This window comes from Fundulus heteroclitus, chromosome 24 (genome assembly GCF_011125445.2).
Source record: "Fundulus heteroclitus isolate FHET01 chromosome 24, MU-UCD_Fhet_4.1, whole genome shotgun sequence".
NCBI classification, from domain to species: domain Eukaryota; kingdom Metazoa; phylum Chordata; class Actinopteri; order Cyprinodontiformes; family Fundulidae; genus Fundulus; species Fundulus heteroclitus.
In genome coordinates, this window is record NC_046384.1 from 12,762,175 (window position 1) to 12,788,056 (window position 25,882).

A 25,882-nucleotide genomic window follows, 5' to 3' on the forward strand; every position below is an offset into this window, starting at 1 on the left:
TCAGAAATTTCATCGGTGCAGTTTCCACAAACAAATTACAGAAGAATTTTTGCAACTTTATATTTCTACGTTGATCAGAATATTGAGGAATTAAATATTAGCAATCAAGCCATTCCTGTTTTCCTGAGAAATAAACATGACTCTTCAGAGGCCCATTTCTATTGGCCACTCTTCAAAATAGGAAAGACAGGAGCAAGAGATTTGTATTAGGCCACAAAAGACAGGAAACAACCAATAGAAAATAGCTATTTCCCTAATTGTGCCCATTATGACAGTCAGAACAGTAATTAAAAAGCTTTTTGTTTCCTACCCTCATAAACAGGTGCACTTTGCTAAACTGTTTAGCTCCTAATATGTCTATATTTTCAGCTTGGTTAAAGCTGAAAGCTCAGAGGGGCCATAAAACATTATTCCCTTCAATTAAAATTCAAAATAACTTTCTTGTGAATTGTTTTCGATTTCAGCAACAAGTCAAAGCAATAACATGTAACTTTAGACCTGAAAATTCCAGGTTCTTCGCCCCTGTAGGCCACTAGCATGTGGTAGCCATCTTGTTTAATCACAGGACTTTCTGAGACAGTCTGCACCTTTCAAGTTACATAGCCGAGTTTTTTAGAAGGGAAGCCCGCACAGGCCATCAATACCACTGAATGCTGTATTGACATGGAAAATCGAATAATATATCTCAAATTAGGCTAATATGTGGGTCAAAAGTTACATATTGGGGCTTTAAACATTCAAAGTTTTTATGAAAAAAGTAAAATAGGACAAAAAAAGTGGGCCAAGGTTAATGAACTGGTCTGTTTTTGATTAAAAAGTCAACTAATGGTTGTTGCTTTTCCATGACGTTAAAACAGAAGCATAAAAACTGGGCCACTAAAAGCAAGATACTTTGTGTTGAAGCTAACATTTGCTATATAAGAAAACATATGTTGGCCCTGAAAAATCTCACCCTAAAGTATAACAGAAAGTGTCCGTCTGCACCAGGTTTATTTGCAGGAGGGCAAATTTGCTCCACTCTGCAGCTGCGGTCAGGGGCCACACAGTATTATCCCAAGGCCCTGGGAGCTTAAATGTTCAATAAAAAAAGTAGGCTACTGCAATAAAAGATGAATTTATTGCACATATTTGGACACATTTTAATGAATATGTTAGGTGATGGTTATTGCATATGTGAAAATAACTTGATAAAAATGTTACATTATAAAGTAACAATAAGAATCTGTTTCAACAGATGAGTTGGATTGAATAAAATATGATTTGAGACATAAGATCTAGTCCTTAGCTGGTAGGATTGATTTAATTGATCCATATTTGGGTTTTGCTTCTTGATTTGCAGCATTTAAAAGCAAAAACTGAACCTTAGCTATAAAAGTTCAGCTTTTGCTCTCCTGTTTGTCTGGACTAGGCGTTAAAAGGAAGAAGCCTTAGAGAGCGGGTTTACGGATGTCTTAAATTGTTTTAAATATCTAAACGTAATACATACGTCTCAGAGACAGGCAGAGAAATAATATATAAAAACATACTGAGTATATATGTAATGTTCTGGGGGCAAGTCAGTTAATTTCTTCACTGACCACAAGTTGTGTAATCAAACTTTTAAACAGCGTAACCTGCACAAAACCTATTATATTCACTTTTTAACACATTTCTCCAAGTCACTCATGTTTGCATCCACACATTCGCGCTTTGTAGAGGCTTTGTACCATCCAAGCGCTCACCAACACCAATGAATGCACCATAAAGCACATACACAATCATTTATTTCATAAACTAGCACAAGGCACCTAATGTAAAGCAGCTAAAAGTGTCTCTACTGTAGCAGCAACAAGGCTTTGGTTTATCGAGGTCCTAATCGAGAGATCAAAACAGCCTTCCTGCTCTGTCTCACGATGGATGGAGAGATGACTCAGTGGAGGAACGGCAAAAGGAGGTGCAGGAGGGGGAAATGGATGGTGGTGATGATGATGATGATGATGATGAGATAGATGCAGGAGGCTGTAGCAGAGGTGGGAAACCTTCCACATCACTTCACCAGAGGGAGGAGAAGTGAAAAAGACAGACACAGCTACAAAGACAGAAAGAGGACATTATTGTGTGGCTTTGATAAATGAGAAATAAACTATAACTGGCTAAAATCTATTTAGGACTTAGGGAATTATTTTGTTTTAACTTTAACTTTTTTTATTTAAAGAGCCCCCTCTTACTTTTTGTGAGTATTCAGGTTTATATGGTCACGTTTTATTGATCAGGAAATCAATATATTAGACAGCTTAGAGGACATAGAGCCAAAATACCTAAAAATCATAAACCCGAAGAGCATCAAATCCTAATCAGTCATTGTATTAGTTTTCAAAGCAGAAAAGTTTATTCTAAATGTGCTATTGTGGCACAAAAAGCCTTTTGAGTCATCCTATCTAGAACAGGAAGCACTTCCATATATGGAGGATGACCTAGCGTCTGTAATGGCACTGTCTTACAGCTTGACACTATGGCTGTAGACAGATAAGGGATTGTTTCTTAATAAAAGAAAAAAGATTGTTTCTTACCACGTTAATGTGGCATATGGCTGTGAGGGGACTTACTGGCGACACAGTGAAAGGATGTAGCGAGCAACAAAGATTACTAACGCAGAAATGTTGGTGATCTCCATGGAGGTAAAAAGGTCAAGAGGACTGATATCCCCCCCAAGATTACGAAAGAAATGCTATCTTGAGGCAAGGAACAACTTGGAAATTGAGAGGCAGAACTCAGGTTCTGCTAGAACCACTCCATTCAGCTGAAGCAGGGAGTTAGCAGCCAGACCAGAGAAGAGTGTGATAGTCTGTAGTTTGTACTTCTTATGTGGCCTCTGTCAGCACAAAACATCTGCTGATGTCAGCAGTTTTTCCTTTTCTGTGTCTGAACGAAATGAAGGGGAGAATCTTTCATTTCAGATGCCATTCAAGTGTTTTAAATTCCTTCGCCACCACACGTGTAGCGTGCCAGTGACTTTTCAGGGCCAAACGACTGAGAAAACTGACTGCAGATGAACCGAGGAGTTATAATGGCTGGACAGATGGTTCCCTGGCGATAATCAGTATAGTAATTAAGTCCTGAGCAGTAAAACAGAGGTGGACAAAAAGTAAAATTACACAACTACAGTAATATTAGGTATTGTAATGATACAGTCCATTGCCCCAGGCCATTAGAGTAGACATGCTGGTCAGAACTGGAGCAGAACTGAATGCAAGCAGGATTTTTACTGTTGTAAATTAGTTTTTGTCAGAAGCACTTTCTTACCTCTGTAGTGGATTAGAAGCAGACTGAGCACTGTTAAATCTCTCCATGGGGTACCGGTTTGTTAGGTCTTCAAGCTACTGACTTCTTACTCCCCACTGGATGGCTTGCCTTCATTTCATTCAAACTTGGTAACGTAACAATCACCACTTTTCTGGCCAGTGGCCATTGAGTCCTGTCTTGACTTTAACACTACAAATATAATGTAATCAATCGTTGGACACTTTATTTCTAATCTGTCTTGTGCTCACCTTTTCAACAAAATGCTACAGGTCTTAACAGAACCTAAAATAAAATAAAACTAAAATGAGGATGTATGACCGTGAAGCTGTGATCTTCAAGCAGACATTTCTGAAAGCTAATCTTTCCGCATTTATTCGACATTTTTTGAAGAAAATTAGTGGTTAGTGCCAGTGCTCTAGTTACATCTACGAAAATATTTAGCACTATTGTTTCTGTGTTTCTCAATGGGTTTGCCTAATTCTTTCATATCTTTTTATATTTATTTACAGCCTTGGGGAAACATCTTAGCAGGAGACAGAGGTTCATTATTTGTTACTAAAAGTAACTATATTAGTTTACAATAATGTGCAAATGTTTTATAATTGTGCTTTTAGCTTTTCCCACTGCTTAAACTCATAAGAAAAAGTCTGTCATGCTAAGTTAGTTCAACTTTGTAGTCCAACTGTTTTTAATGTTTGCTTTTTCCTTGTTCTATTTTGTTTCTACATTTTATTCCTACTTGCTTTTATTCTGTTTTTTTCCTCCTGTATTTTAATCATGTAAAGCACTTTGCATTGTCTCTGTACTGAAATGTGCTATACAAATAAATTTGCCGTGCCTTGCCTTAAGTTGCTGTTTTATGTAGAAAAAGATCTTTGTACCACAACAGGAAGCTTTATCACATGAGTAATAACATTTCTAACCTCTAATTTTTGGCATTTTCATCCACTGAACTTGACCATTTGAACAGAAACGCTAAGAAGAAAGAAATAAAGAGCTTGAAGAACATTAAATGAATGAAACCAAATTACAGCGGGACAAATGTTGAGCTAAGATCTGTCAGTATTTCCAAGTAGTTTGTCAGTAAATGTCAGACGTGCTCTCATTTGTATATTTACATGAGCTGATTCAGCCTTACTGCCCACCCCGACCCCTTAGATCAGCTGTTGCTGACATGACAGTCCCTAAAACTAGCCTGAAGCTCAGAGGTGACATTTGCTGCTCCTACGTTATGGAATAACTGAGTATAAGTCAGGCCTCGTCTTTTCCTGTTTGAAAATCTCTTTAAAAACACACTTTCAATACTGTGATCTTGTCGTGTATGGCATTTTAAAATACTCCTTTTTATGTTGTGTGTGTGTGTGTGTTTTGTATGTAAATAAAGCTGATTGATTGATTGATTGATTGATTGGTTGATTGATTGATTGATTGATTGATTGATTGTACCCCTGACATGAGCTGGTGTTCGACATCAAGGTATACAAATGTTTTAAAATGTCAACGTGTCAAACCCCTCGTCCACCTGTTGCTGCACGATATGTTTTGTTTTTTTAGTAGCAGTAGGAATAATTGTTAAGATTTAAATAAAAGCATATAGGTCATAAGATACATTTTGTGTTAAATATTGGTGTTAAATGCAGCGATATAATGAACTTGTTATTAATAGTCATCAGATGATGACTATTACTACTGTAAATAAATAGTACACGATTATAATCTATCAAGGCATGGACGTTTGTTTTATATTAATAACCCTTGGTTTATTTCATCAGTATTGAAGAATAATCAAGACTGTTTTTGGAGGGAGAAGATCTGAAGAGGTACTTATCTCAGAAGGCTTTAAGACTTTGGGGCACTTACAATCTCTTTGTCAAGTTATATCATTAAGGAAAGATTTTTAAAGTGCTTTGATAAACAAGGCAACACTGAACCATTTCTACTAGAGATGCACCAATCAATTGGCTGGAGATTTATTTTTATTACCCCTGCTCTTAAATTGCATGAAAACTAAAAACTCTCCTCGTTTTCAGTTTATAAACAGGTTAACCAAAATGTGAGTCACTTGCTTTAGTTAAATAAAATAAGAAAACGGTTAAGGACATATAATTTGATCGATAAATGGGCGCAACCTTGTAATTCTTCCATTATCCGTTATATTCAGAACTGCTACAGCTATGAAAAAGGACCTGCAGCACATTATTTTACTCTTTAAAACGTTTTGAAGTCCTTGGAATAAAAATACTAAGATCTGCATCGGCTAGGAAACGCCTGTTTGGTGCATCTCTAATTCCTACGGCTAATAAAAGCACGGAGCATTTTACACAGATAAAACACAACATAAAGCTCTAGTAGCAAAACCTACTAGCTTCCAGACACCCACATCTATCCCATCTAACAGACAACGCCACCGACAGGTGGCAGGAAAGCTTGAAAGTGGAGTCAAGGTCGGTCTGGGTTTTTTTTTTTTTCTTTTGCACATCAAAACCAACTGATTTTCCCGACATTCAGGCTTTCCTCCTCTGCTACACGCCTCCTTACAATGCTGTAGGATCTGAACGCAGAGTCCTACGGAGGAGAGTTTCTGGAGAGCATGTGTGCACACAGCCAACAGCAGTTTTTCCTAAAGAGAGGCGGGTCGGGGCGGAGAGGAGACAGAGAGAGATGAAAGAGCTGCAGACAAGAAAAAATTAGATGACCCGTCACGGTTAAAACCCCACTGTCTATACATAAACACAATTAAAAGAAATAACAGAAAGTACACTTTTAGCTGCCACTGAAGGCAGACACTATTTAAGGGCCAGCGCACATATTTCAGAATGAAATCACAGTTCTCGAGTCTCTTTGTTTGAGTGTCGCGACATTAATACAGTGAGCCCTTTGCGAGTCATGGCGGCAAATGAGGCTTTGTGGCTGGAAACGTCTCCCGTTTACAGATAGCGTGACATCAGGGATACCGCCCGGCGTCCGTCTCCAGCTCAGGGCCCATATATCCAGACCCCTTTTTGCTCAGTTCAACTCCATATTAGTTGTCTCTTTATTTGATATCGGCGTATAAAAAAAAACACAAAATAAATTAGACGGAGGTCTCAGGCCCCGCCCTGCTGTAGGCGTTCCCCAGCTTTGAGCGACGGGAGCCTTCAGATAAGCGGAGGAAGGGGGTAAAGGTGCAGTAGTCTGTCGTTCTCTGCCAGCGCGTCAACATGACTTTCTTGTTTGGGGTGTCAGACCTTCGGGGGTTCGCGGCGTTCCTTTGGTTTGCAGAGCCTCGCCGCTGGCCGCCGGCCTTGGGTGGAGGCTGGAGAGCCTCCAACGGGGTGAACTCCGACAGCTGGCCCTTGTAGAGCTTGTCAGCATTCTGTGTGAGGAATGAAAGACGGAGAGTGAGGGACGAGAAGACAAACATTTGAGGAAAAGCTGGAGCTCATGGAGTGCTGCGAAAGGCAGCCACAGGTGAAGGTAACATTGTTGTACTGAAGCTTGCTGGCCTCGGTTTAATTTCTAAACACGTTTAATTCATTTTCAGATCTTCATAAAATAGTACAAAACATGCAAACAGTGGCAATAATGTTACCTTCACATGGATTAGTAAAGCAAAGCAAACAATGTTAGGTTTCCAAAAAAAAAAACCTCTTAAAGACAAAAATAAATCATGCATATGCAAACACAACCACCGAACATGCAAGAACGAACATCCCTGGTCTGAATAGACTTGTTTCTGTAGACACAAGATCCACCACTAGAGGGCACCAGATCTTCATGTAAGAACTCCCCAGCCTGATTACAGGCCTTATAAACAGTAGAGTTTACCTTGCAGGGTTCACATCCTTTGAACTTTTCACTTTTTTATAATATTAACACAAAACTCACTATAATTTATCGAGGTTTTATGTGAGCAGGGCATATTTATCCAAAATAAATGAATGTTTGTCGTCGGAACATGACAAAACGTGTAAAAAGTTCAAGAGGTACGAGAACCTAGCAAGGCACTGGACCTCTGCTGTCATCAATCACATGGATGCAGTGCGTTGGATGACGATTAAACATGAGTAAAAGCAAAGCACACACCCTGGCAAAAAAAAAAAAGACCCAAACAAAAGCAATCCACCAACTCAAGGTTTTACCGTGCTGCCGCCTTTTAGGCTTCTGTGAGAGCTATTCCATCTAGTAATGAGTCTGAACAGTGGGAGGCACGGGCCCTCTCAAACCTTGTCATATCTCTCCCATGCTGCGGATACACAAGTAAACACGTACAGACATCTGGAGACAAGTGGCGGCTTTCGCACGAAGAACAGCACATGAACATCCTCCGTGAGAGAGGGGAATTAAAGCGACGCCGTCGATGGAGCACAGGCACGACGGCAAACAAAGGAAGCAGGAAGGAGAAGCGTGACGAGAAACACGGGGAGGGGGGAAACAGAGGGCAGGATTATTTAACGACGGGGCCGGGAGAGGAAAAGGCAGGGGATCACCTCATGGAGGACTGGGTTAGAAACTGATTCTGCTGGAGGTCTGAGACAGCATGAAGATGGTGGAAGGCTCGGAGGCAAGGCACCGACGCTTAGTCTTCCACAGAGGAGGAGGGAGGAAGGGTTTAGAGGGTGAGCAGGAACCAGCAGGTAGAAGAGAGGAGCGAGAAGGGAAAAATAAAAGAGTTACTACTTTGCATTTCAGTGTTTAAAAAAAAGTCACATGATCAGTTTTAAGAGCGTGAAAAGCAGAGTTTGGGCTCAGTGTCCAAAGAGAAGCTATTTTATTCAGGAAGTCTTTACATTTTTTAACTGAGACGATGCGGCCAGTGAAAGGGCCTCAGAAGCAGCTGCACAACCTCCGCAGGTTGGATGTTAAGATTGGAGGGAGTTACTAAGAGGGGTTGGGAAAGAGAAGCAGCTCAGGTGTTAGAGATGGATGTAAAAGCTGGCCTTTTTTCTGCAAAGCAAAATGATAAAAATCTATTTATTCCCACTTTTAAAAGGCACATCCTTAATGACAGACGTAAACTGCTCTGCTTCTAACTCCAAATGACCTCTTTGGTCCAACAATGTTAAAGCAAACTCCTAAACCATCTAGTTAGTAATCAGGGAAGTGGTCACAAAACCAGCGTTAAGGATATTGTGACCAAAATCAGGAGCCAAGAGGCAGGTTACTCTTTCAAGAGCTGATTGTGTTTACCTCAGTATTTCTGAATGCCAGAGCACATTCATCCCCTATAACTACATATTAACAATTAATGTCTTTCCTAACAGCGTTTTCATCTACAATGTGGATTAGATTCTTTCTTTTTCCTTCATTAATTGAGACACTTGTAGTGCTTTGGCATCTAAAAAAGATCTCCTACTTATCTAAAGAACAACATGAGGTCTGCACACGAAGGAGAGGATTAAAGATGGATGTAGCCCCACCTAGCGTACACCTTAGAGACGTTTTCACAGATTATTATAAAGTAAATTGTATGTATGATCTGTAAACATTAGTAGTTTCCAGTCAAACCTGGTTAATCATTCGTAAAATTAATTAAGTGGCAAAAAACGAAAACTTAAATATCCCCTTCAATGAATTTCTAATAACTTCAACATGACGACTCGTGGCTCCTACACATTCCTCAAGTCAAAATAGTTTTTCCGAGACCTAAATGTTTTAATGATTTGAATGATAAATGGAAACGTTCTGCAAAAGAATGATTTAACAGACGTCTGAAGAGGTGGACGGTCGGCTGAAGGGATTGGTGCAGGAATTATTGTGTTGAATTAAGTGTTATTAATATTTCTTCAATACTTGTTTTATATCTGGAACAGAAAAAAAGTTACATTTTCATCCAGACTCTTAAATACTTTACAGGACAGTGTTTAACATTGTATCAAAACACTACTAAATACAATAAGTATGTATTGGAAGTGAGTATTCCACGTAAATAAGCGAGAGGGCGCGGTCCAGGTGTTCGGCTGTTCCTACCTGTATGCGTTCAGTAGTGGTGGGCCACAGCGCCCTCCAGAACACCTTCTTCACCACATCTGGCAGCAGGCTGGCCGTGATCAGCAGGATAATACTGAGCCAGGCGGGACCGCTGGACAGCATCTGCATGAACACGTAGTACATCCGCTGGTAGTTGAGGAAAGGCCTGAAGAAAAAGAAGCGAGTTAGCATAAGAACTCAACAAGCAGCTTTAAAACATAAAGTTATACGGATATATACGTGTGTTTATTTACCAAATAATTCCTCCCCACAGCAGAGAGAAGACTACAAAGAAGACAAGCGAGCCCCAGATGACAAAATGGTTGATCCACGTCCAGTAATGAGTGTCGAGAGCCAACTGGAAGACACAAGACAACAGGCAAACGTTCACTTCTAATGACAGAAAGCGGTAACAGCAGGATCTATGTTCAGCTCTGTTGAGGCGTTACCTTGAACGTGACGGTGAAAACGAGCACGGTGAAGACCAGAGTACCGAACGTCCAGTTTCCAAACATCTGCGAATGAAACCCGACAGTAGCAGCAGCTGTTATTGTTGCTCTAAATAAAGTCAGCGTTTATTAACGTGAAGGGTTAGTATGATGCCATGAAATAACGCCTGTGAAAGCCCGCCACTTGCTGGAAATTTGGTGACACATAATATACAGGTGCACCCCCCCCCCTTCAAAAAAAAAAATCATATTGTCAAAAACGTTAAGCAAATTAATTTAAAAGCTACAACTCACAGATGCATCGTTTCGCCAACGCTATCTCAGAAATTCTCAAGATTTATTGATATAAACTATTTTCACCAAATAAATTGTATATTATGTCCATACAACTGCGGTGAAGACCACTGACGTGACTTTTGTTCAGCAAATAGTGTCCAGACGGCGTATGTTTACAGAGTGCAGGACGTGGGCAACAACTGTCACAGTCCTTGTAGGTAAGTATAAAGAAAACATGACTGAACTGTTTCTTAGGTCCAAAGCCTTCTTTTCAGATTAAAGAAACCTGGTTTGGAGGAAGAATCACCAGCGGCTTGACGTCCAGGGGGAAACTTCCACAGGAAGTGAGGATTCTTTTACTTTATAATGTGATAAATGTTTTTTTTTTTGGGTGTGTTAAATCATGTCTGAATTTAATGAGATGCACTTGTCTGTAGGAGCACATATTTAGACGGTAGAGTGCTCAGATAACAATATTCAGGTCATCGGATGACAAAATGGGGATATTTCTCAGTCTTTAAAGGAAGCCTTTTCAAAAACATTAAATTGTGCTTGAAGAAAACATCTGGATGGAGATGTTCTGATTTGGCTTTTATAGCTTATTAGGATATGGATGTTGAAATATATCAACACAACTTGTTCAAATGTTTTTCCCAGAGTATTGTTTAGAATAATGTCATGGTGTAGTGTGCGAAAGGGCCGTAGATCTTTGTGATTCAAGGAAGATCATACGGAACAATGTTGTTGTCCCTTATGAAAGTATTTATCTATTTATTTCAAATATTTAATATTTATAAAGTTAAAGTCTGTGTCTGGTCCTGGAGGCTAGAGCTGACAGAAGTAGAGACCAAAGCTCACTTCTACGGACTAGACTAGAAATATACATCTTTAAACTGTCACCATGTTTGCATTGGGAGGTTATTTGCATTTGCACCCTAACCCTAACAAAAATGCTGCTTCTCCTTTTGGTAGCTGTCCAATGCAAACATGACAACAGTTCAAAGGGAGACAAAATAGCCTTAGCTCAAGGAACAGGAACTAGGAGCTATAATTAAGGATATCCGGATGGAGCCTTCATGGATAATGGACAATGATTTGTAATGAAAGCTGCTGATTAATCAACTAATTCAACATGAAGTTAACATACAAGAAGCACACAAGAGTTTGCGGACAACACAAAAGCCTTTCGAATGGCATGTCTACAAGCTTAAAGGAATGGACACGAGATGGAAGTGAATGGTGCTCTCCATCAGTGAGTTAGACGGGGAAGAAATAGGAAGCTGGAGGGTGAAACTATGGCAGAAATGGTGGCAGACAGACAGGGACAGGCTTACCATCTGTGTGTTGGTTGTCATTAGCTGAGAGGAAGAAAGAGAAGCAAAAAGAAAAAGCAACACAAAGGTAAGAGTATAAGAAGAAAAAGAATGAGGGAGGCAGAAAAGCATAAATTTTTGTAGCGGAGAAAAAAATAATCCCAAATGAGATTTAAAAAAAGATTTATAGCATTGGAGCAACGTGAGGGAGTTAAAAAAAATGTGAAAAATTAAAAGACAATTCAAAAATAAAACACAAGACTTGGTATGACAGCGAAGCGGCATTACTGTTGTCCATTAGATGGCAACACAAAAGCAAAGTTACCTAAACACCTCTCAGAAGTGTAACATTACAGATCATCGCATGTTGGTAAGGTGCCACATGAAAACAAAACTGATAGGTTTCTTTTGCCTTTTTTTTTTTTTTTTAAGAAAACAAACCTCAGAAAATAGAAAAAATAGTCAGGAGGATTTGTCTAATAGAAGCAAAAAAGTAAAAAGGTACATCTCAATAAATTAGAATATCAATGACAAGTCAATTTATTTCAATCATTTGTTTAAAAAGTGAAGCCTATAGATTCATTACACAAACAGTGATATTTTTAATTTCAGCCCATTTGATTGACTATGGCTTAGAATGACTGAAAACACAGAATTTGTTTTTTCAGAAAATTTTTAAATTGAGTACGATCAATGGCACAAAACTTTAACACAATGCATGGGTCAATTAAATAGTGCACACATGCACTAAACTCTAATGTTTTTATTCCTGGATGTATTACTGAATCCACGCAGCATGCTTGTGCAAAGATTTCTACTAGAAAGTCAGCAATCTTCCCCATATTTTGCATGCCATAACATTTGTTTTTTCACTAACAAAAATAAAATCATTAAATATATCACCCTTTGTGTAACAAAATATATATACTACATGAGTTTCACTTTTTCAAATTTACTGAAATGAATACATTTTCATTATTGCATCTATCTAATAGCACAGATAGATGCAACATTAATTAAGGTACAGTTCATTATGCTTAAGCTAGAAAAGTATATGATTTATCTTACTATAAATTACTATTGTATGGTTGTAGTGCAATTTACAGAGGACTGAGAGCTGAGAACAAACCTAAAGGGTCTCAGTGAAATATAAGTGGCAAGCTGATAATTACAATGCTTTTAAAAAGCAAATTAAGAGAGTTGCAAAATAAGCTACTTTTATTGAGCTGCAGACTACTTAAAAAAGGCAAAGATGGAAAATCATGTAAGGCATTGTTTGTCCGAATTGAACAGATATTATTTGGATTTCCCAAAGACTAAAACAGTGTTGTCCTTGAATCAGGAAAAAAAAGGACCTGCACAGAGGCGTTAGCGTTACCTGTCCATTGCTGGTGAAGGTGGTATTGTCAAACAGGAAGTAAGCGCCAAAGAACATCACGATGGCATCATACACACCCAGGACAGTCCAGTATATGAAGATGGGCCACGTTAGTAACGAGTTCTTGGCGATATCTCTGAAGACGAAAACTGGATTAGTTACCAGACTTTCCTCCTTAATCACAAATCAAACCACAAACTCACTGGATTTAATAGCAATTACCCACAAGCCTTTGTGAAAGTGCATGTATGTGTGCATGTATGTGCATGTATGTGCATGTATTTTAACTAAATACATATAGAATCCTTTTCCTAACATTCCTGTAATTCTGTATAATCTGTGCATATAGCTCCCATATTTATATTTATATTTATACACAACATTTTATAGTCTCTTGCTATTACTTTTTGCTGGTACTTACACTTGTAAATAAATATTTATATCCTGTATAGCACTTCTGGATAGATGCAAACCACATTTTGTTGCTTTGTACTTGTGACAGTGCAATGACAATAAAACTTAATTCTATTCTATTCTATTCTAACATAAGAGTGAGTATGAATCTAAATTCACAGTGTCCAATATATATTTTCTATTTTAATAATAATTAAAATGAAAAACGTATAATTTTTCACTTGAACAACTGTTTTTTTTTAATTATCTACATTTTTCACAATACCTTTATTTTTTATATTGCTTGTAGTTACAGTGGCTAAAGTTGGTTATAAAAGCAAATCCCATACTGTTCCAGGCCCTGTCTAACCATGCCTATACATAAATGAATGGAAAAAAGCTTTTAATGTTTCAGAAATTCAGGATTTGATCTCTAAAGGTAAGGAAATAAAAGAATCAAATCTGTAAACTCAAACATCATCCACGCTTAGTTTAGGGGTTTTTCCGATTTATCCAGACTCTGGAAATGACTGAAAAAAAACATCTATTGTTTGGTATTTAAAAGAAGAAATAAGCAACCTATAGAGCGAAGGATCCTTTTTCAGTATGTCCATGTTGATGTGTTGCTCCATGAGGCTGTAGAGGAGGATGGGCAGCGATGTAAAGCTGATGTTGTAGAGAGTCAAGTAGGCTGTGTCGTACAGCGGCTGTTGAGAAAATAGAGCAGGGTTGCTCTTTATCTTTGTCTCATTTTGAATTTCTTACAACAGTTACAACATGTTGTCACTGCCAACCTGTTGTGAGAAGCCACAGAAGAACTGGTAGAGGAACTGGGGAAAGATGAAACATACATTCTGGAGGGAAAAACAAATACATTTTATGATGAGGAGGACTCTTTAGCAACCAGAAAGGATTGTATTACTGTAACTATAGGCAAGATATAAGGGTGCTTTACAGGCATTAGATGAGGTAAAAATTGTGCATGAACAAGACTTTTGTTTCACGTGAAACTAAACCAATACTAGAATTACACAGAGATGATCACAAGTTATGTCTGCAACTGGAATAATGCAAACCCTATGATTGAGATGCGGGCCGGCGGGTTACCTTGTAGAAGAAGTATTGCACGAGTTCAGAGATGCGTATGTAGTAGTAGTGTCCATGGACAAGCAGCATCTTTTTGAGGTGTTTAAACTTTGGGATAGCGTAGTCACTGTTTCTTACTGCCTGGCGACCCTCCTTACCCATAATACCTAGAGTGAAGCGCATATCAGGCAAAAGGCATTAACATTATAGTTAAATGTATTAGCTGAGGTTCTCTGTAAAGAAAAATGTCATGTGTGAAATGAGAATCTCTTAAGATATTCTCTGACGTTAATCAAGTTTAAGGAGAAAGATCCATAATTTTTCAACATTGTTGACAAACAAAACATTGCGAGTGTTTGGCAAAACCATAGACCAGAAAACACTTTATGCAACGTTTCAGTCCAAATTCTCAGCTCTCCAGGTCATTGCAACAGGCTTAAAACAGAGAAAAGTGATTTTAAGCCTGTTTGCTGTTCGTTGATGGACATTTTACTACTGAGGAACAGATAACTGATCAGTCTACTAAAACGGGTTTTGAGACAAACATAGATCTTGCACCAACAAAACATATGTAAACAAGGAGCTAGGCTATAAAATGTATCCAGCAGCCGTGTACAATTTCTGCCTCACTGGTAATTTTGCATAATGTTTTCTTAAGTGATCAACTACAGCAGCAGGGTAGCTTTCTATGGGTTCCTACTTTTTCTGATCTGATTGTCAGCCTGGCTTCACCAAATCCTGTGTGATCATTAGCCATTAGCCTCCAATAGCTTTACAACTAAACAGGGGAGTAATGGAGTGGTTAGCTTTGTTGCTTTGCTATTTGGTGGTCGCCTGAGCAGTCACCTGATTCACATTCTCCTTCGTTTATTCGTACTGCAGTAGGACCATTGAGTGGTGCAGAATTTTGTGCCTAGAAAGCCAAGCTTGACCGAGAGAACCGAGTCATTGGGCTGTCCATGAAGCTAATATTTAAACGGCTAGTGTTAGCTTATGTCGTTCAGGAGGTTTATCGCTTCACTGTTGCAAATCAAAGAGCTTTAGTTTATTTTTTAAATTGCTCTAAAACATCAGTGTAATAGCGTTAGCTTGTAGCATTAGCTTGTAGTGTCAGCTTGTAGCGTTAGCTTGTCGTGTCAGCTTGTAGCGTTAGCTTGTAGCTAGCATGTGGTTTGTTGAGCATTCCTTTTTTTTCTATCCTAATAGGGAAATCTGAATGACACTTTTGTGTTTGTCTTGCCAATAAAGAGGGTATCATATGTTTTTCTGGCAATTTAAACTTTAAACTTTCAGATCATTGTGGAGATGAGCGGCTGCAGCAAGGCTAAGTGTCTCTGTTGTTGCAGCTCTGTGGTAGGAAGACGTGCAGCAGTTTAGGCAAATATGGGTTAGTATATATTAATTTTGACGTAAACATCTATTTTTAAAGAATTTTTTAGTACTAATTATATCAAGATATCGGCAATTTTGCCAACCCTAATGGAAACTTTGGATATCACCTTGAACAACAACTGTGGTGGAAGCATTAAAGAGTGGGGATGCATTTCATAACATCCTACAGATCGCTTGTCAATCCATCATCGGAAAACAGAAAAAGTTTAACCTCACTGGTGCAAGGTTCAGAGCAAAGCATATTCATGTGTTTTTAAATGGCCCAGTCAAAGTTCAACCCTACATCAAACTGAGGATCTGTGGCAACAGATAATGTTCTCAGATGCTCTTCATCCAATGTGACTAAGCAGGAGGTGCTTTGCGTGGAACAACTGGTAAGAGTGTTGCCTCAGGGAAGATAAATGCATTTTTTTAGATTTTAAACTGTAAAAATATAAAATAAAATGTATGGATCCTTTTTATTTTGCAGTGATCTTCTACTATATGTTGGTCTATCACATAAAGCCTAATAAAATACATTGAAGTTTGTGGTTATAGTGTAATGTGAAAATGTTTAAAACCATTAAGGGTGATGAAAAAATCAAAAGGGACAGAAACATATACAAGGTATGAAAGATAAGCATTCAACAATAAGTTGCTCAACTGTCTATTCATGGTTATGTTGATAAAACACTGACCGATGCCAACGTGGGCCTCCAGTATCATGCTGACATCGTTTGCACCATCTCCAATGGCGAGGGTGATTGGATGCTCTTTGGATGTTTTGATCATCTTCACGATCTGGGAAAAAAAAAGATTGTTGCTGTTACACCAAGTATTTTTAACTTAGCTGCATGGCAGCTGAACTCTTCTGTTTCTACCTGTGCTTTCTGAAGCGGAGCCATTCGACAGCAGAGCACTGCGCTGCAGTTGCGACAGATTTCCAGGAAGATCTCTTTGTAATTCCCTGAGTTTGAGTCCTCCTGGTTGGGCCTCATTACAGCAGAGAGGGTGGCTCCGTCGATTATTAGGCCGTAGTCGGCGTATTCACTGGATAAACTGGAACCACAAGACATGCCGAGTATTGGGCCATCAAATCCCAGCCGATATTTTCTCTATGTTCCTATTTATGTATTCAGATATATGTGCTTTTTTTTCTTATCAATACAGTATCTCCACATCGCCTCCAGCTTTCACTCTGGGTAAATACTCAAATTTAATGCTAAAACCCGTCCATCTCTGAGACATCTGCTTCTTAAATGGTACGATGGCTGGACACTCATGATTTTGCGTCTAACTCATTGAACACCTTCATGCATCTGGAAATTGCACTCAAGCATGAACCGGACTTGTGGAGATCCACAAAAGCAGCGTGTTTAAGGTGCTGCCTTAAAATATATCCACCGATGGGCCTCCAGTCACTTCAAATGTTGAGAAATGACTTATTAAAAGTTGAGAAAGGCTTCATTATTCTGGCATTTAGCAATAATAACAGTAATTCAAAAACACTGAATCATTTGCAGTCACAAACACACACCCAGAAGAGATGTCGCGGGGCATGGTTCCATAATGCCTGAGGACTGTCCTTTTCAGCTCGAACAGCACATCATGGAGGCTCTGCTCCTCTGTGCGCTTGGTGGTGAGCTCCAGGATCTGGGTGCTGCGGCGAAACAGCTTGCTGGCGTAGCAAGTCGCAGCCGCCGTCTCCATCTTGTCTCCGGTGAGCACCCACACCTTCATCCCCGCCTTGTGGAGAGACTCTATGGTGTCCGCAGCTTTTTCCTGCAGCCTGCGGAGGAAGCAGGTGTACGAGGAAAGCAAAGAGAGGGTTTCGGCTCTTTTTTTTTTTTTTAAATGCAGCAATTACAGAAAACGTACACAGCGACAATCAATAGGTCAATTTCTCTTTGCTTAGAGTGAGTCAACTTGCAGAGCCCCAAGGAATAGCAGTTCCTTAAAGCGTGTGCTGGGATTGCTTCTGCTTCTCGTTTAATTGGGGAGTTGAGCTGCTACTCCCCTCAAAACTAGGGCAGCCCTGCATGACTGCAGCTCACTGCTCTGCGATACTGGAGCTTGCAGAGTTCGTATCCGTATTTTTGGGATTTTACTATTGGAATAACTTAATTTCATGTGATAAGCAGTGCTATTCTCTACCTGTCCTCTACAGCAGTGGCTCCCAGCAGGATGAGGTCTCTCTCGATGAGGTCATACGCCTCGGCCACCAGCTTGTCCTGGTCCTGAAATTCCAGCTTTGCCCTCGTCAGGAGGTGGCACACCTGCTCGTACTGCTCAGGACTCAGAGGCCGATAAGCAACGCAGAGAGTCCTCAGGCCCTCCTGAAGGGGAGACAAACGTAGACGGGAGGCGTTTTAAACACTGCTTTTTGCAAACATCTACATTAAGGCTTTGAATGTCAGCCCTGGCTCTGACTAACAGCGTGGCGTGGGTGGGCACCGGTACGCCTTAATGTTCCAGGCTCACTAGTTCAACACCCACAACCTACATTTCCATCTTCACTGAAAGCTGTGAACTATCAGCTGCTGCAACCGCACACGCAGATAAGGGTCCTATTGACCTGGTTTTTACAGTTATTTTATTATATTTAATCTATTTCAGGTGACCTTAAACCTCGGTCTCAGACAGTCACACCTGATTTTAAAGCACCGTGTTTTTAGACTTAAGATTTAAAACATTTCAGCTTTAGTTACTAGTTTTTTTTAACAGAAACAAAAGTTCTATAGAAATGAAACTATTTAGAGACTCAAGTTTAATACAATAAGCTGATGAAATTTGCAGCTTTTAAATTAATGATTAAAAATATTTCCAGAAAAATCAGGATTTAAAAAAATATGTGCAATACAAACGTTACAGGAATCGTGCAAACTCTGACACGGTTCTTCTGCCTCTAACTGGTTGGGCCTTAAACCAAACCGGCCAATCAGAGTGCAGACTGCTTTGCTTTCAAATCTGAGAAGCATCTTCTGCAATTGGACTTGAACATGAGTCTCACGTTTTAAATTAAGTTTCCACATTATAAAGGAATGATGTTTCCAATGAACATTACATGCAAAAGTGTTTCTTTTAACTCTCCTCCAAATAAATCATGAAGTTGTGGAACAAAATTGTGCAACGTTTTACAGAGAAAGTGTAATTTATGTAGGTCAATGCTTCACTGATCCACTTCCTGTGGTAGCCTTGGAAACTGTGGTGCTTGATCTGCGACTAGGGAAACCACTAAAGCTGCACAGCCTTTCAAGCTCAAAATGTGGATGGGTGACTATGTGCTCTCACCACTGCATTATGCTCCACCCGTGCTTTGACCTGCTCCACCTTTCCTGAGATAACTCTGGGGAAGATGGAGGAATCGGCTCCTTTACAGAACAGATACAGCTCACCTGCTCACAAAAGCAGCAGAAATGCAAACTGAGCGAGAGGAAAAAGGACAAATGCAGAAAAATAGAATATAGTTTTTAGGGGCGTTACCCGTGCTGGACCGGACAATGACGCTCATCCGCCGTCTCACCGAGTCAAAAGTCAAAACTTCAAGCAGCTCAAACCTGGTATTAGGAATGCAGAGAAAAACAACACTGCAGTTTACTTTGCTACGCATCTTTAAATCAGTAAAAACCAGCTCATTTACCGCAAACATGGATGCTTTGTGTGAACAATGGACCAAATGTGCATAATGAGGTCATTCATGTGTGGCATTACTATTTTCTGGTAACCTTTAACCAAACCAGACAGATTTTAAGCTGAGGACCTTGTGGAGATTTCTGTAAACTTAGTGACTGTAAGGACTAGGGTTGTCACGATACTAAAATTTCTAACTCTATATCGATACACAGGAAAATATTCCATACTCGATACCATTTTAATACCACTATGATAATAAAAAGACAATTAAAAGGCATAAAAATATATTTGATTAGCATGAAGAATGTACAATCTCAACATGGAACATGCTTTCTCAACAGAACCACAGATGCTAGTTAAATAAGTGTGCAAATAAAAATTTAGTTTCGATACCATGTCAAATTAGTATTGTATCTGGATACAGCGTTTGAGTATCGATACTTTTGACTAGTTTTATCGTTATCATGAAAAATTTGTTATCGCGATAAGAGTTTGGATTCCAACTAGGGATGTCTGAAAACCCTCAATACTGCAAGTATTGTAATTTTTTTCTACACTCTTGGTTAATTGAGAGCAACAATACTTATCAATAAATTCAACAATATTATTAAATGTATGCAGTTTGGTAATAAAAACAGCACTTCTTTATGTAACTAGACTCCTGATGAAAGATATTTCGAATTTTGGATCAATATAGAACCAAACAGATGTTAATAGGTTGGCTGAGACCAGACGGCAAATACTTCATGAAGACACGATTTAGATACAAACTGATAAATAAAGTAATTTAATTATTTTTAGATATACTTTCTTCACATATTAGGACAATGAATAAATCTCGTGGAATACTTGATAAACTTCTAGACAGTTGTTATGAAGGGGAAATAAAGACAACACTGTGAGAAACTGTACATTTTGACGCATTGCTTTCCAGACTGCTAATAAAATCATTAAGTGAACTATTAGAGTGTGCAAACTTGCTTAGACACCTTAACATTTAAAACAAATAACCCTGATATAATCTTATCTGAGTGTTTATTAATGGTGCATTTAGGGTGACGCTCACCTCTCTACCTCATCGTCCCTGTTCAGGATCTCCATCTGACCGTCCTTGAGTCGCAGGTAGGTGAAGCCGAGCCTGCAGCACAGAGCATTTTACCAGGAGTGACGAAACGAGTCGAGGAGGAACAAAAAAGGGAGAAATCTCAGTTTTTCCGTGTGTTTCTCTGCTCTACCTCTTCATGCCCTCCACCAGCGCCACCTCATCTGGCGAGGAGGAGATGTAGAAGGAGGAGGACTTGCCCTGGTGGATGCCGTGTTTGATCCCATCCACCGTCTCCTCCTCTTTCACCTGCACTGTGTGGCACAAACACAACGCGCGGAAGAACAGCTCCGCACGCTCCTGTGGTGCACAAACGGGGGTGTTAACATACACACACACACACACACACACGTCCTCAGATCGTCAGAGAGGAAATACGCTCACCCTGGCCTGAGGCCCCGGCGATGTGTCGATCATATCGATATCAGCAGCACCAGGCATCACCTGGCAACAACGTAGAGGCAATTTTTATAAATATTCCAGCTATGACTTTCATTTTGTAATCAAGCTCATCATCAATTGTATAAGGAAGCCACATTTAAACATAGATCACTGGATATTTAAATATTTACAGCTGTATCTGAATATATATATATATATATATATATATATATATATATATATATATATATATATATATATATATATATATATATATATATATATATATATATATGTATGTATTCAAAGCGTATATTCCAGTTCATTTTGATGATTATGGTTTACAGCTTACAAAAATTAAATTTCTTTATATTACATAAGACCGGTAAAATGATTTTTAATCCAGAAATAATTGTATGGCTAAGTTATAGTTGATTCTACACAGTTTACAAGTTATCCAATAGAAAGTTAACGACATTCTCCACAAGGAGGTGAAGTCAGTACAGAAGCTGGTTGCTTACAGAGCGCAGTGGGGAAGCATTTTAACGGAAAGTTTAGTGGAAGGAAAAAGTGTGGTCAGAAAAAGGCTCACAAGCAATAAGGATAACTACAGCCTCATGAGGATCGTGAAGCAACAGCCTGTGAGCTTCACAAGGTTTGGACTGTTTTATGTGGGTACAGTGGATATTTTGCTTCTCATTTGGAAATTAAGATCCCAGAGTCTGGAGAAAGAATGTAGAGACACAGAGACTGCGTTGCTTGAGGTCCTGTGTGAAGTTCCCACAGTCAATGATCTACCAGGATATGTTAGAGCACTTCATGCTTCCCAGTATTGACAAGCTTTAAGGAGATTCTGGTGTCATTTTCAACCAGGACGTGCCACCAGCACCAATACCGGCTTTATTCACCACGGTATCGCTGCGCTTGAGTGAGCTGCACGATCCCTCAACATAAACCCAGTAGAGAATCCACCAGAACCAACAATACAGATTACCTAAATTGCTGCTAACTGAGCAACCTGGGCTCAGTTAGCAGAACCACAGGCTGATCGCCTCTATGCCACACTGCAAAAACAGATCTAAAAATAAGTAAAATGTTCTTAAAGTTAGTGTATTTGTCCTTGATTTGAGCAGGTAAATAAGATTATTTGCCAATGGAATGAGTATTTTGACCCCTAATATAAGATAATTAGACATTCTGCACTTGAAATAAGATGATGGTAATGAATTGTTCCTGATTTAAGTGCAAAAATCTTGTTCCATTGGCAAATCATCTTATTTACCTGCTCAAATCAAGGACAAATACACATATTTTAAGAACATTTTACTTATTTTAAGTTCTGTTTTTGCAGTGCAGGTCACATTGAGTCAGTAATTCATGCAAAAGGAGCCCCGACCAAGAACCGAGTGCAGACACTTTGCGATACGTGGACAAACTTTTACAGAAAGCTGGAAATTTATGTTAAAATAATGTTTAGCGCTTGATAAGATTGACTGAAATCTGTGCGCACCAGTGAAAGGTTTGGAAACACCTTTGTCTTCCTATGGCTCTTCCTTACTTTTATTCATATCTACACTTATGCAGCAAACAAGAAATTGTGAAAACATTTATATTCTTATGTTCCGATTCCTCAAAACAGCCTCCCTACTTTGCTTTGCAAACTCTTGGCATCCTCCCCTTGAGCTTCAGGAGCTAATCACCTGAAAATGGTGTGTCCGATCTTTTGATCGGTAGTGTACATTTATACAGAGAGAGAGAGAGAAAAATAGCTGTTTTCTGCTTTGCTTTTACAACTACTGAGCCATACGTAGCATTTATGAACCCAAAATGTTAAAGGTAAAAGGCTAATGAGGTTTACACTTTAATCAACATTAATTTAATAAAATAATGAGCTCATCTTGCTGCTCATCCAAGTTCCACTGATAAAACAAGACCTGTAATATTTTCTGTTGTGTACCTCAAATTGTAAAATTACTTCCAAGTGGTTCCGCTAACGTCTATTTGGATCAGAGGGATTAAAATCCATTCGGCAGGCTTTCTGCAGACAGTAAATAATAATCGTTTTGCCCCATCTCAATGCTACCTGTCCATTACAGATGGCATCAGGTTCGTAAACGGTTCCGTCCACACAGCACTCTATAAACTCCATGTTGTTCTCAGTCAGGGTCCCCGTCTTGTCTGTGAACACGTACTCCACCTGGAATTAAGCCGTAAGCATGATCACATTATATCTGTCTTTACTTCTCTGCAAATACATCAATAACTTCTAGTGATACCTGTCCCAGCTCCTCGTTGAGGTCCGACGTGTTGACCACAGCTCTCTCTCCCAGCTCCTCGTCCAGCATCTCATCGTCCCACATGATGAAATAGGAGCCCAGGAACTTCTGCATCTCCACAGTGACGTACATGGAGACGGGGATGATGTAGTTGAAAAGCACCATGAAGGCTAAGAAGTCTGTGAACGCCCTGATTAGCTAAAGAGAGAGAGAGCGATGGAGAGGAGTTTCGGGACGTAAACAAAGGATGAAGAATATTTTTAAAGCAGATTTAGACGCAGTGTGTTGAAGCCGGTCTCTCACAATGTGCCGTTGCCTCTCGGTCTCGGTCTTCTCGTTGTACCACGGCTCGTCTTTGTTGGGGTCGGCCTGCCAGACGTACTTCAGCACCGTGTTGATGACGGCTTTGCTGATGAGGATGCACAGGTAGACCACCAGGTAGGCATTCATTGACCTGCAGGTGGAGACGATGGAGCAGCTGCTGAGATAGTTGGTGCTCTGGGGAAATCTTATGGGACCGAATGTCTTTTTGGTCTGAATCTTCTGGTCTTAGATTTTTATTGTGGACTTTTTCCAACCTAGAAAACGTCTACAGTATAAGTACAGTATATAAATGTTTCCGATTATCAAACAACGCTTATTATTTGACAAAGATAAAAAGAGGACATACAGAAGCCTGTTTTTAAATTTATGACTTCAATCAACAGGGGAAAAAAAGCCATTCAAGTCAAGCTGGCCCTATGTGAAGAAGTAATGGCCCCTCTTGACAACATGAAGTAGGGTGAAAAGAAGCAACACATCACTCTGAAATCTAAAGAAATTTGATAATAAAGTCTCTGACATTTAAACCTGGAAAGGGTTACAAAGCCTCTGAGCTCCTAAATAAGATCAACAACATACAGGAGGTCACAAAAGGAACCAGAACAACACCTCAAGCTCTGCAGGCCTCACAAAAAAGACATAAAGGTTCATCTCATAATTACCAAGAAAAAAAAAAACATGTTGATGATCCCCAAAACATTTTGGGAAAATATAGAGATAATAAGAGACAAAAGTATAATTTCAGAACAAGAAAATGATCCCACACTGCAAAAACCGAACTAAACATAAGCAAAATTTTCCTGAAATGAGTGTATTCATCCTAGATTTGAGCAGGTAAAGAAGATGATCCATCAATGGAAAAATTGTTTTGCACTTAAAATATATATACAGTATATCTAATTATCTTATTTTAGGGGTGAAAAGACTCATTCCACTGGCAGATAATATTATGTTCCTGCTCAAATCAAGGACATATACACAAATTTAAATTTTTTAAACTTAAAAACATGGTGGTGGTAGTGAGGTGGTATGGGGTTGCTTTGCCTCATCCTACTCCAAGACATGGACGATTTAAAGGAGCAATAAGCGATTTTTCACCACTAGGTGGGACTTGAACACTGTCTGTAGACCAAAACAAGATGTGTATCAAGCCACGCCTCTCTCCTTCATTATTTGGGAATATTAAAGGATAAAAACACAGCAGAACAGCTTCACTTTTCAACGGGGACCTGTCCAGTGAAGAAGTAAGTAACTCATCCCTTTATAATGTTGTTAGCAAGAGAACGTTTTGATCTGCTGGAGGTGCTCTCCACCATTTTGTGCCTAGCGGTTGCATATTACGGGCATGGAGATGGTGTGTGACGTCAGATCTAATTCCATCTAAAAAGATTCACAAAAGTACTTTTAGTTCTTTCTATCTAAAATGATGAAATTGCTTATTGCTCCTTTAACAAACTGATGGTCTCTAGTGAGACATCTTTAAGGAGAACGTCCTTGCAGGGTAATGATACAAAGTACAACAAGTAATTAACTTCTAAATGAAATGAAGGTTTTGGATTGGCCTAGTCAAAGTCTGGACTCCAATTCAACTGAGATGGTATGGTTGACCCGTAAACAGGCAGCTCCTACACTAAAACCTTCCAACGTGGCTGAATCTGGAGAAGGCTATACACTCTCTACCTTATATCACAAATAACTGATGACAATTGTTACTACCAAGAGCTGCAAAACCAGTATATAGATTTAAGAGACAATTACTTTTTCACACAGGGCCAGGCTGGTTTGGACGTTTTTTGTTTTTTTTTCTGCCTTAAAAACTGAAATCATCCTTTGAAAACAGCGTTTTTGTTCCAGCAGCCATTGAGGCGCGCGGCAAGGTACAGCCTGGATAGGGCGCCAGTCCATCAAAGCACTACACAGATACAAATTTACTTTATAATAACATTCTAATTTATTGAATATGACTGTATCTGAGCCTGAATAAATCCACAATGAATTCAAATTCATGCTCCAATTCTTGCATTTTGAGGTTTTTTTTTTAAGTTGGTTGTTATATAATCATCTCAACCTGAAAATCCAGCAGGTCAAATAAATAATTAAAAGGCCAAAGTAATATACAAACCTTCACATTGGTACTGTTATACAAAGTGATGTGCATTCATTATTGATTAATAACAAAAAAAGGTTTGTTTTAGGAAGAAAAAGTAGTGGCGCTAAATGAATTACATAACTCGCTGAATCAGTCGCAGTCTTGTTAACATATATTTTATTTATATTTCTTTACACAAGAAGCTGTTTAAATTAATAAATAACTATTGGATCCACAGTTTTATACATCTTACATCCCAGCCTTTACAGTGTTTTTTTCTCCCCCTAAGTTAGGAAAACAAAGATAAGTGCTACAGTCAGACAGGTGCGGATGGTAAAACGAAGACGAATGGAAATGAAAATAATCCGTCGCAAAGTAACCAACTGCAAATGACTTCCACCTCCAGTCAGTCATTTGCACAAGCCATCTGGACAGACGACTCCATCAACGCCAGATGGAAGAAAAATAGACGGAGACGCTGCAGCGAGCCCCACCAAACCAGCAGTCAGTGAATAAATTAAAGTTTGAGACGTGAACAGATGGATGGGCAGAAATCAGATGATTATCTAATCCAGTGTGAGAA

The 25,882-nt window shown here is 39.2% G+C and overlaps 1 protein-coding gene across 8 annotated transcripts in view; it reads right to left on the reverse strand.

Annotated features, from left to right (window-relative positions):
- Positions 1 to 1,203: 1,203 nt before the first annotated feature.
- The window catches only part of atp11a (ATPase phospholipid transporting 11A), a 62,906-nt gene continuing 38,227 nt past the window's right edge, over positions 1,204 to 25,882 (reverse strand). Inside the window, exons 11-33 of one of the 8 annotated variants that reach the window (XM_012857213.3) lie at positions 23,193 to 23,343; positions 22,890 to 23,087; positions 22,697 to 22,810; positions 20,617 to 20,676; positions 20,366 to 20,532; positions 20,197 to 20,268; positions 18,981 to 19,054; positions 18,789 to 18,892; positions 17,652 to 17,833; positions 17,035 to 17,286; positions 16,379 to 16,556; positions 16,196 to 16,298; positions 14,148 to 14,293; positions 13,835 to 13,894; positions 13,620 to 13,747; positions 12,648 to 12,783; positions 11,291 to 11,314; positions 9,681 to 9,746; positions 9,486 to 9,589; positions 9,232 to 9,397; positions 6,510 to 6,637; positions 5,821 to 5,902; positions 1,204 to 2,068 (exon numbers count right to left, since the gene is read on the reverse strand). In XM_012857213.3, the coding sequence (XP_012712667.1) occupies positions 5,848 to 5,902; positions 6,510 to 6,637; positions 9,232 to 9,397; positions 9,486 to 9,589; positions 9,681 to 9,746; positions 11,291 to 11,314; positions 12,648 to 12,783; positions 13,620 to 13,747; positions 13,835 to 13,894; positions 14,148 to 14,293; positions 16,196 to 16,298; positions 16,379 to 16,556; positions 17,035 to 17,286; positions 17,652 to 17,833; positions 18,789 to 18,892; positions 18,981 to 19,054; positions 20,197 to 20,268; positions 20,366 to 20,532; positions 20,617 to 20,676; positions 22,697 to 22,810; positions 22,890 to 23,087; positions 23,193 to 23,343 (2,668 nt within the window). In that variant the 3' untranslated portion in view covers positions 1,204 to 2,068; positions 5,821 to 5,847. Of the gene's footprint in view, positions 2,069 to 4,694; positions 6,638 to 7,403; positions 7,846 to 9,231; positions 9,398 to 9,485; positions 9,590 to 9,680; positions 9,747 to 11,290; positions 11,315 to 12,647; positions 12,784 to 13,619; positions 13,748 to 13,834; positions 13,895 to 14,147; positions 14,294 to 16,195; positions 16,299 to 16,378; positions 16,557 to 17,034; positions 17,287 to 17,651; positions 17,834 to 18,788; positions 18,893 to 18,980; positions 19,055 to 20,196; positions 20,269 to 20,365; positions 20,533 to 20,616; positions 20,677 to 22,696; positions 22,811 to 22,889; positions 23,088 to 23,192; positions 23,344 to 25,882 lie in introns of those variants that run through there. The other 7 variants (XM_012857212.3, XM_012857216.3, XM_012857215.3 and 4 more) reach the window with 7 other exon arrangements.